Genomic DNA, 12,016 nt, shown 5'->3' with positions numbered 1-12,016 from the left:
ATTGACAGTATGTGATACATTAGAAAACCCTGTATTGGGCTTTGCACCAGCCAGATCTCTCCCCAAACGTATTGATTTTTAACTCAAATGAGTGTCAATAACTCCTAAGGGGTTAGCAGCTCCACCATCTCTGAGCCGACCTGCAGGAGGGAGTGAGCCAATAAGCCTGTATTGAGGTGCCAGGATTGAATCGGCCCTGAATTACACCTACAGTACTCATTATCGGGGACCACTCAATGATTGATTGCAATCAGTAACAGGTGGAAGTGGCTCTCTGCTTTCTTATGAACAGACAACCTAGAAGAGAGGTCTAATAGAGAAAGCCACTTCAACTCACAATGCCTTATTAAAAGACACTAATTAAACACTAACATACATCAAACGTTGGTTAATCATACTGAGTGGTGATGATTAAACTGTTGCCATATGACCACAATATCTAGAAATGGGTAAAAGTTCCAGAACCCCCTGCATATTAAATCTCACGGCAGTCCAGTTGAGCGCAGGGCCCCCTTAAAGGTTTTTTATTACATTTTGACCACTTTTAAATTGCATTCCCTGCCTCAAGATTGCTTTCCATGTACCTGCATGTACCTTTCAAAACTACATTTCCCATCATCCTCCTGCTCACATTTGTAACTGAGATGGATTTATCAGTGAACAGGAGGATGATGGGAAATGTAGTTCTGATAGGTCCATGCGGGTACATGGGAAGCCATCTTGAGGCAGGGAATGCTATTTAAAAGTTTTAAAAAGTGATCAAAATGTAAAAAAAAATTAATAAATACACACACCTTACGTAAACAGTTGTACCAACACATGGGAACATGTAACACAATAAAATAAAAAGGTTGTTATGTACCCTTTAAGCTATTCATCTATTGACCTTTCGGTATTACAAATTAAATGTACATTTTAGACATTAAAAACGTATAAGATATCAAAACACAAAATAGCTCATGAATGGCCATCACGTTCCGTTTCTTTGCAACGGATCATATGAAATCTAAACTAAATCATGTAATATGAATATGTTAGTAATAAGACGTGGTTTACTGTGTACTATCAGTATTACAAATGAAATGTACATTTTAGATATCTCTCTCTCTCTCTCTCAATTCAATTCAAATGTGCTTTATTGGCATGACTAGACCCTATATTACAAGTATTGCCAAAGCAATTTATAACAATACAACAATTAACTGGCTAAACATTACTAAACATTTCCCTCTCTCCTTATCTTTCACCTTCCCTCTCTAACTTTTCACCCTCCCTTTCTCCCTCTCTTCTTCCTTCCTGCTCTCCCTCACCATCATCCCTTCTCTCTTTCACCCTCCCTTTCTCTCCTTCCATACTATTCCCACCCTCAATCCCTCTCCCTCACTCTCAGTTGCAGCCCTGTGATGGGATTGTGGTGTGACCTGTTCTCTCTCTCTCTCTCTCTCTCTCTCTCTCTCTCTCTCTCTCTCTCTCTCTCTCTCGTGCATTCAACATACACTACAGGTCTCCAGACTTTAGTCAGTTGCAGCCCTGTGATGGGATTGTGGTGTGACCTGTTCTCTCTCTCTCTCTCTCTCTCTCTCTCTCTCTCTCTCTCTCTCTCTCTCTCTCTCTCTCTCTCTCTCTCTCTCTCTCTCTCTCTCTCTCTCTCTCTCTCTCTCTCTCTCTCTCTCTCTCTCTCTCTCTCTCTCTCTCTCTCTCTCTCTCTCGTGCATTCAACATACACTACAGGTCTCCAGACTTTAGCAAAAAGCCTAATTCTGAATGCCAGTGAATTAGAGCTATACACAGATATTCATATATTCATATTTTCTTCATGCCATCTTTATTGTACGGTTTTCATAGTCCAATACTTTGCTATATAAGAACTAATACAAATCTGGTACTACAATAATCGAAATGAAATATCAAGTTTATGAAAAGCCTTATTCTCTATAATTGTCATGCGAACACTCCACAACAAAATAACATAACTCTTCTACAGTTTACAAAACAAAGCGCTGCAAAAGAAAGCAATCTTGCACTCACCTCTTAGTGCTACTGTAAATCACATAAAGAACCGCTTCTCCAAATCCTCCACCTGAAGCTCTCCCTGTAGATGTGAGCCAGTATGACACGTTCCCGTAGAAATAATGAGGGGACTCTTTCTGTTGCCATGGATACGGATGCTTTGAATACGAAGGTCAGCCAATGAAAACGCCCTCAATTGTGCTCTGTTTTGAAGTCATGTGACAGCACTGTGTTGTTCTGGAAAGAAAGTATGGTAATTCACAAGGGAGAAGCTCAGCAGCCTCTCATTGTCCTCCAAGGGACAAACGCTATTCACTGCTCCCCGCCGCCCTCAGAAAAGATGTTTCATACGTTGTGTCTGGTAATAATGGTAAAAAAATGAACGCATTAGACCCCATATTTATAAAATGTATAAAACTCTGTTCAGATTATAATAACATTAAAGGTACTCATGCATTTAAATATTTTACTTATAAACTAAAAGTATGGTTAAAACAAAAACAAATCTGTGATCTCTAATTGTAAATGGGCACTTCAGTACGTTATTAATAACTGTGGTATAGTAGATTTTGTCAAATTGTTGTACTGCGATTATTAAAATCCGCAGGGAGGTACTATGAATTTGAGCTGTTTTCGTTGTGATGTGTATTTGCTTGGAGGGAACAATTGCATATTGCGCCTGTCTGTAAATGCAACTTTATTTGTATTTGTAGGGTGTGGTTGAGAAGAAAGTTTGCAACGAGTCTTACGAGTAGTTTTTATTCACTAGAAATCTTCATAGTTTACAATGTCGTCATACGGACTGGGTAGCCCTCTGCAGTACAGAGAACTACAAAGGAGTCGCCTTTTCATTTGATATTTATAGCCACTAACACACAGCCTGCACCCAGGCTCCTCCAATGGTTATCATACTACTTAACTGATAATATGGGATGTACCCAACACAGTGTTCAAGAACACTCCGCTATGCAAGTAGAAAACACAACACAAGCACCTCCAGCCCGAGCAAACAAAACCAATTTCAACTGTCTGTGTAATTGTACCCAATATATCAATACATTTTTACATGCATGCTTCCCTTTTGCTATTCCATATATATAACTTACAAGCTACAGCAGTTACACCCCCACATTTCCTGCAACAGAACTATACAACTCATTCCGTATATGCTTCATCTTATTGCAAGCTTTTTCTTTTCAAGGCCGTCCTCCATATTAACACGCTGTGCCTGCATGTCTGGATCAGGGTCAACGCCAAGAACATTTAGATACATCAGCTAACCACAATTTATGTCAGCATTTAAATGAGAATACAGTACATACAATGAAACATATAATTATAGCCATGTTTTACTGGCTCAAAATTAGTTTGGTTAGTATCATCCTTCCATCCACATCCCAGATATGATTTTAATCTATCATCCAGGCACATAATTACAGTTAAACCTCCTGACAACAGAATCTCTTCATGGTAATTAATATATAGCATTATTGTCTACATATAGTATGAAATGTTTCAGGACCTTGAAGTAGCTCCCCACGCCTCGCCCTGAAGCCTGTCTGCAAACTGACACGTAGACACTTTATTGGTGATCTTGCGATCAGTTGAAGCAACAGACATTTTAAGCTTATAGGATTGTACTGTTTATTTAGTGGTGAGCAAATGGAAACAGATAAGTTTGGTTGAAGCCTTGAAAAATATTGAATATCTTTCTTCTGATCTTTCTTCTTGATCGGGGAAGCACAGGCGTATCTACCGAGTCATGGTGGATTATGACCTGGTCAAGTAGACGATCCTCTAACACCTCAACGTCACCGAGGAGACGTATCGTCACCGGTCCGGGGACTATCAACGCCCCCCTGGAGTTAGGCCCCGCGTGGTGGGCCAACATTTCCGGGACCAGCTGACCCGGCGGCTCTGTATCCATGGGGAAACTGAGACAAATCCCACCATAAAAATGTATTTGACTGTCGGAAGTCAACAGCCCTGAGGTATCCTCGGTCTTGTGAGAGTAGGGTGGGAAGACCAAACTGACAATTCCTAAAATGGAGTGAAACATGCAGTAGGTTTGAGAGACCACCTGCGATTGGTCAGGCAATTGGTAAAGTAAATTACATGCAACGATGTACATAGCTACAGAAATGTGTGTCTACATTAAAATGCTGATTTATTTCTTTTAGCTGCTTGCTTTTACACACACATGTTCTCATCCACAAATATTAAGATCGTTGATGCACCATAACACTGTCAAGATAATCAATAATATATATTGCTACAAAATTGCTACTGTGCTGACTGCATTGAAAAAATATATATTAATAAGAAATATCCACAACAAATCAAGAATTGCTGTATAATTGCATTAGCTCTTCCATTCTGAGTCAGGTTATCATTTTATTAAAAAAAAAAAACAGCTATTCGCCACATTTTAGGCCTGTTTTTCAGCCACATATGTGCCTTAAACCACAAATGTGAACAGGGTTGCAGACCTAAATATGGGCCGACCCTTGAGGCAGCCCCTGAGGTAGCCCAGTAGTGTGACCGGGGTCTATGTTAGTTATCTGTTATTGTTATGATTTGACTGCTACAGTCTCTATATTGCTCTTTTACTATAAAGAAGAGCAAAACTATTGAAGTTGTCTTTTTATGAAATGTATTGTTTGAAGGAATAATTCTTCTGGTGTACTGTATGTAATTAACATACTGTATTTCAGCCTGTCGGAAAAGCAGAACCTCTTCTTATGTTTTATTATCCTTGCTGGAGATGCATATCCCTGGTGACAGGGATATAGTGGAGGCTGGCCTGCATATCTACAGTATCTGTCACACTTTAGAGTTTTGCATACTGTATATGTGGAGCACCGCTTCCTAATCACAACTTACTCAGTGTAATACTGTGTCTGTCTTTTCAACCATGTATTTTACTGGTTCTTAGACTTTTTTTAACTGGGACCCCTTTTGATGTGACTTGGGTTTGCTATGGCCCAATGTATTTTTCGTACAGTATACAAACTCTGAAAAACAGAAACTGTGTGGAGTAGTGGTTAGGGCTCTGGACTCTTGACTGGAGGATTGTGGGTTCAATCCCAGCTGGGATTACCTAAATTGTTCCAGTAAAAACCAAACTGTATAAACGGGTAATTATATGTAAAAATAATTTGTAAAAAATAATGTAATTGTATGTTAAAAATAGTGTGATCTCTTGTAACAACTGTAAGTCGCCCTGGATAAGGGCGTCTGCTAAGAAATTAATAATAATATACACTGCAAAACTAACATAATATTTCCCAACACATTTCTACAATGATATCAGGCACTTGTGCTGCTATACAAATGAGTAAGGTGTGAATCTTAAAGCTAGCTACCAATGTTGAGTCATCTTCCTCTCTGCCTTGTATGTTTCTTTTCTTGTATATGCAAGTTGGGAAATTAATTGAGCTGTCTGTCTGAGTCAGCTTTATAATTGTGGTTATTGTAATAAGGGCACAAAAATGTACATAGACTCCAAACTAGCATTTTTCTGGGCTCCCGAGTGGCGCATCCAGTAAAATCACTCGCTAGAGTGCAGGATGCGCTCTATAGCCTGGACGTCGCGAGTTCGAGTCCAGGCTATAGAGGGTGTCCAGGGTGTCCTCGGCTCACCGCGCACCAGGACAGCTTCGGAGGACAGCGTGTGTTCATCTTCGCCCCTCCCGAGTCAGCGCTGGGGTGGTAGCAGTGAGCTGAGCCTGAAAATAATTGGGCATTTCGAATTGGCGAGAAAATAATAAAAACTAATTGGATACGACTAAATTTATAAAAAAAACCTAGCATCCTAGGAGTGCTAACTTAAAGGGATATACCATCTACAAACTGATTTCTGTCTAGAGATTTTCCATTTACTAAGTTGCTATGGGTGGGTACAGTTGTGCACCCCTAGTGGTCTTCTCTAAAACCACCTCACTTCAGAAACTTCAGAAGCAGCCCCAATGATTGAAAAAATGATCTAAACAGCAATAGAGAATTATACAAAATATACGTACAGTAATTGGATAGTTCGACTTGCAGGCTTTGTAATTGAGTACTGTTCAAGAGAAATAAGAAAAACAAACTGGTCACCACTGTGGGACCAGTACAAGTCATTTAAACAGATAGACCATTGACTATACAAAAAAAGTGCTGTCTCTTCTTTTTTTATTATACGGCGCCCAATTATTTTACTCTAATTTTGAATGTTATTTTCCCTCACTGCTCACAACAGCTCAGGAGAATGAAAGTTCAGTGGGTGCCCACTGCTCCCAATGCCAAGTCTCTAAACCCAGGGGCTCATAAATGGATGTTGGCGAGCTACCAGCCCTTGGTGGACAAAGGACAGCCCTGAAGATGCCCCCATCAGGTTTCTGGCTAGTTGGGGCCATTGTAGAGCGGTGTAGGCCACTCTGCTGATTTTACCTATGCAACACTCCCTGTGAAATCTCCAGCAAGGATTGGCGACCTTACACAGCCAGGATGCGACCCTATGCTCTCCTAACTACCTCCCCTAAGTCACCCTGCAACCACATATCCATGGATTTAGCAAGGGAGACACTCGGTCATTCGCAGACACGGCAGTTCCTCTAAAACTGTGTTGCTTGTTGCTGGCGCGAAGCAGGTCATAGCCAGCCACGCAGTTCCCCTAAACCTGTAGAGAGCACTCATGTCACATAGATTACCTTCTGTAAACCACTGTATTATAAAGCAAAGCCAGAGATGAAAAATACTTTGAGTAATAATCACGACACAATATTTAAAGACTTAAATGACCTCTCAATGAAGTCACCACCACTTATAAGCTCACATGGTGCCCACATTCTCAGAAAAAAATGCTGGACAATCTGGAGCTGCATGGAGAGGCAGAGCGTGGGTATCCAGTGTAAATGACAATGTTCTGAAAAATGTTTTGAAGCTCCTGGTACAGCACTTTGAGGCCTTATAGGCTTTAAAAGAGTCAGAATGGGCCCTCCCAGAACTTGAAATCAGGGTCAGAATTCGCCCTCCTAGAACTTTCAGGACTGTTTTAAAGATAAAAAAAAATCAAGTTTGCAGTTCATGGAATCATTTTCAGCTGCTTTCCAGGTTAGTTTATTCTCCCTTATAAAAGCACCTCCAGAGAATGTTTATAAACAGGGACACAGTGGCTTTAGAACAGGTGTCGTTAACAGTGTCATCTCTCAGCTATGCTTTATTTTCTGTTCTGTTATTGAGTAATAAGGGAACAACTGACCTCCATAAACAAAAAAAGCAATATCTGGTTTCTATATAATGTACAATATTTCAACTTTAAAAATAAGAAAATGAGGTATCCTAGCTGGGTATTCCTCCTGTTATTCCATTCATACCACCAGCCTAGAACTGCTGCCAAACATGAATTGAGGCCAAGATTTCCTAAAATATGCACATGGTGCCAGTAGCACACACAGCATCAGAGGACTTATACTTACTTGCTGGGCCCGTTATTGCCAGTCCCTTTGTCTTCCTTTTGTTGTTGTTTTGCTGTGTTAGAGTCCTGCTAGACCATTCGATTTATTATAGTTTAAAGAGGTAATACTGTTTTTAAAACATTATTACATAAATTGCCAAGTTCTCCTATGTCCGGAATTGTGTTGCTAATCTTTTTTGATTGAGGTGAACCCTGTAACTCGCTTTTCATTGGTCTACTTTCCAACCATCAACAGGCTGCAATGAATCTAGAATGGTGCTGCCACTATTTTTTCTAAACACTCTGAGATCATTACTCCAGCGCTCTTTCACCATCATTAGCTGTCAGTCAAATCCTGTATTAGATTTAAGATGTTGCTGCTTACTTATCATACTCTACGCAGCTCATCCCCTTCTTACATCACTCAGCTCTTACGTCCTCACGTCCCTGAGTGCCAGTTGTAATCAACCAAGACTGGTGTCTTGATTGTACCAGGATTTAAACAAAGCAATTTTGGTGACTGTTTTTTTGGCTGTGTGGAAGTAACGCTTTGGAATCCGCTGCCTAAAGATTTTGTATTTCCGTTGTATTTCTGTTTAATCCAAACTAAAAGCACACTTGTTCACTCCAGCTCATGCTGGTTAAGCCTGGTAGCCTTGTCTCTTATGGTATGTGAGTGTCTTTTGGGTCAACTATACAGGTCCCGTGTCTGCTCTGGACATTCTTGAGACATTCTCTGCATACAAATTGAAGCACCCATACAATATGGTGTATGGGCTAGTGCACGTCTCAGCAGCGGTAGGGTGCACAAGTCTAGGCAGAACTATGTGCATAAAGAACATTCCTTCTGCTGCCTGGAGCACAGTTTTTCTGGTTGTAAATATCATTAATATTTATGGCTGTCTCAGAGATGTTGAAATATTTCTGTGCTGCGCTCTTACCTTCCTGTTCTGAGCCCATCAATCCTCAACATTTTAAAGCATGGGTGCACTATGACAATATTTAGATAACATTGAAGCTGTGTTTATAAGAATGTACAGTATTTTGAAGAATTCTTTCTTTGGCCTAAAACCTTGCAGATGATTTGGTACATACACACATTAGTACATGGCCTCTCTTGCTCGGCAGGCTCCTAATAGCTGATTGATCTAAACATTTTGTCAAGTTGGGTCTTAAAGGATCCCAGTAGTTTAGCATCAACAATACGCTTAGGTAGCCCATTTCAGTACCCTCACCAGTCTGTGTAAAGGACTGTTTGCTACCCTCTGTTCTACTGTAAGTCTATCTCCACTTAGTTTCCGAATGTGGCCTCTGGTCCTAGTTTCTTTGTTGTACTTAAAGTATTAGGGCGAACTATGTTTTAGAACAGATGTCATTAATTACTAGTGTCATCTCAGATGTGCTTTATTTGCCGTCCCGTTATTCAGTAATAACAGGATGGCTGACCTCCGAAGAAAACAATGGGAGAGCAGTATTTTTACTGTTCACTATGCCCGAATGTAATGTATAACTAAAATAAATAACCACAGACTGTGAAAAGTTTTTGGTAACATCAGCGTAAGTTCTAGTAACATTACTTCTATGCACAGTGGTTCATTTTAAGCAGTGACCAAGTAAACATGACCTCTAGCTTCTCACCAGAACCACATAGATTTATTTGCACTTAGCTCAGAAGAATAACAAACTCCAAACGTGCCTGACCTCCTCAGAGGTCAGTCTCTCCTCTCTCCCACAAATTGGTGCCTGCAGGGATTATAAACGCTAAAACACATGAGCGCAGGAGTTGCTAATCAAATACGTAATGAGGATGATTGGTGGGCTTCCTGCATAGAAACAAATGCAATGCTAAAGTGAAATGACAAGCTCTTTTCTAAGTGTTATGTTTGAAATGTGTAATACTTTTCTGTGGATTCGTAGCACAAATTGTGGATTCGTGAATCAACAATCATGAATCTGTCTTCAGCACCACAAGTGATAATTATTACATAAACATTTATTTAGAAAAACTGCCATAATGATAATTCCTTTTGGTATGTAATGCATGGAGAGGGAGTAATAATTTGATGTATTTATTTAAGATGATCTGAGCAGTTTTAATGCCTCGTCCAGGTAGTTTTGTCTTGGTCCGGCTTTTACGCACTCCCAATAATAACCAGAGGGTGACATTAACATTATTAAGTAGGTTTTTATGTCCATGTTTTATTCTCTTCAGATACACAGACTAAGTGCTAAAGGTCCTTTAGGAGCTTTGAATGCTCAGAATGGTGCCCGCCCCAAATATGTCTTCAAGTTCCTTAGCTATCCACCAATCACTGCTGATGTGCATGTCATTAGAAGGTAGGGGGCAGGTGCTTAATCCATTTGAAAAGTGTCAAGCTCTCACTTCTTTGTGAAAATAAAACCAAACTCTGCCAGCAGATGGCGATCACAGACTGTGAATATTAAAAGGCAAAAGCACAGCTGTGCATCCAGGGGGAGCATCAGGGGAATTGTTTAGGATTGTTTATGAAGATTCAGAAAAATGTATATCTATATTGTACTTTAAAGGCCAGATTCTTTTTTTTTTCTACTGCAAAGTTTGCCTAAACTTTTAAATTTGAACTAATATTGATATATACTGCCTGGCCACCCAAAATCAGGTCACCGTTTGGTCCTGATCAGTCTGGACACAATGTGGCTTAGACTCTGCAAGGTGTATTCTGGAATGTTAATTCATTAGCATCTTGAAAGCAGTCATTGCTATTAGGGTACTAGTGCAGCATTGTTGGGTAGAAATAAAGTATGGCATTCTTTCAACTGAACCCAAGGTATACAGGAGGACATGCCCCACTAATATCCCCCATATTTATATAAAAAAAACTAGGATTTTTTTTTTATTTTTTTACCGATTTCCACCTGATTTAATATATATTTTTTAAATAATAACTGATACATTCCCAGGAATACTTCTCAAAAGTGGAAATAAATTACAGAAATATGAAGCTACAACTCATGTCAATCAACCATAAGTAGACCCATGTCACTGAAACACACTCATTAGACAAATACACAATTGATACATTACTTGAGACCCCATTTTAAAATATTTTTTATTATAAAATAAATACATTCTGTAGTACAAGGTGTAAACAAAGCATTAACAAAAACATTTATTATACAGTCAGCCTTTTTGTTTTTTGTTAAAGGTCAAAAAATCTTTTTAAATGATCTGATCTAAAGTAAATCTTTTTAAATGATCTGATATATAGTTTACAAATTCAGATTTTTTAAAATGGACTTATAAAACACAAATAAAATGTACGTGCCGTTCTGCATGTTTAAGACCATACTGCAATAAACAATAGACATGCTGTATAAATGGAATGATCACAACCCCCAAAAAAGTTGGCTTTAGAAAAAACCTTGGCTTAACTTCAATACCCGGGTATCCATTATGGTACTATTAAAAGATATAGTTTAGCAGTACTATTAATAGTCCAGGTTATTTTTTCTCATTCAAATCACAATTGAAGTGATCAGTGTGAGTTAAATGTTATCCCATTTTTTAATCTTGTGAATAATCGCTATATACAAAGAACGAGTTGTATTAAATCCTAATTAAATTAGAATGCTACCTAGTCAAACAAGAAACAGTGAACTCCTGTTACTGTCAAGCATCGACACACTCTTCAAACAAGGGTTTTTTCAGTTTAAAATAGTGGGACTTATTAAATACATGCACCATTTGCTTCAGTTATTACTAAAATAAAAAAGAACCACTAACAGTAGCTGTGATGGACATGAAACAGCATTCACCAGTACACACGCCCTGCATGGTTCTGCAGGAAGGACCTGAGTCTATAGGACTGTCTTGAGTCTATACTGAACTAAAGGCTAAATACAACAAGCTCTGTGCAGTCAAAACCCTTCAACTAGTTTAAATACAACCAATATGCATATAATCCGCTAACAATGCACAATGTCAAGATGATTTGGAGACAACTGCAATAGATTACACTTGAGCTTAATAACTTATTGGTTTTGACTGATTTTGTTAGCTACAAAGTGGGTCTATCAATCACTGGGAAAGATGTATATTTTTGATGGTTTACAATTTAATAAAGGATCTGTGCGCAGCATGAAAACTGCATCTATATGCAATACATGTCCTACTGAATTGCTGAAAAGTCAATATTGACTCACATACTCTACAGAGCAATACATTAATAATCGCTGTCGATGTTAAGAAATAAATGGATTAGAGCATACAGTATAGCACACCCGTTGTTCATGATGCTGGGACCTGCATTTCTTGCTCACAGTCTCAAGCCAGCATTACGAGTCCCCTTGTTCTTCTTGCCTGCAGGTTGTTCTGTGAGCTCTTAGCTGTAGTCAGTGTTTCCCCATCCAGGAATGAGAGCAGGTCTGTTAGGCAGTCTCTGTAGCGCAGCCTTTGCTGTGAGTGGGCGGATAGCGTGCGGTACGCAGGGTCTCTCAGGTGTTTTTATAGAAGAGCGGATGATCGGCTGATGGGTGTCAATAGGTTTTTGAGGGCTTCTGTCAACTGCAGTTCTTTAATACAAAAAACAG

General features: G+C 39.3%; 2 protein-coding genes across 5 annotated transcripts in view; both read right to left on the bottom strand.

Moving 5' to 3' along the window:
* Nucleotides 1-2,155, bottom strand: part of LOC117432010 (ras association domain-containing protein 8-like) — a 51,940-nt gene extending 49,785 nt beyond the window's left edge. For 2 of the 3 annotated variants that reach the window (XM_034904739.2, XM_034053377.3), the window contains exon 1: nt 2,029-2,155. The gene's annotated coding sequence lies outside the window, so the exon portion shown is untranslated. The remainder of the gene's footprint in view (nt 1-2,028) is intronic. The other variant, XM_034053379.3, reaches the window with a different exon arrangement.
* Nucleotides 2,156-10,523: 8,368 nt separating this feature from the next.
* Nucleotides 10,524-12,016, bottom strand: part of LOC117432103 (leucine-rich repeat-containing protein 56-like) — a 30,791-nt gene continuing 29,298 nt past the window's right edge. For both annotated transcript variants that reach the window (XM_059002019.1, XM_059002020.1), the window contains exon 13: nt 10,524-11,998. In XM_059002019.1, coding sequence (XP_058858002.1) covers nt 11,809-11,998 — 190 coding nt within the window. In that variant the 3' untranslated portion in view covers nt 10,524-11,808. The remainder of the gene's footprint in view (nt 11,999-12,016) is intronic.

Source organism: Acipenser ruthenus, chromosome 27, assembly GCF_902713425.1.
Source record: "Acipenser ruthenus chromosome 27, fAciRut3.2 maternal haplotype, whole genome shotgun sequence".
NCBI lineage: Eukaryota > Metazoa > Chordata > Actinopteri > Acipenseriformes > Acipenseridae > Acipenser > Acipenser ruthenus.
This window is presented reverse-complemented; position numbering and strand designations above follow the sequence as displayed.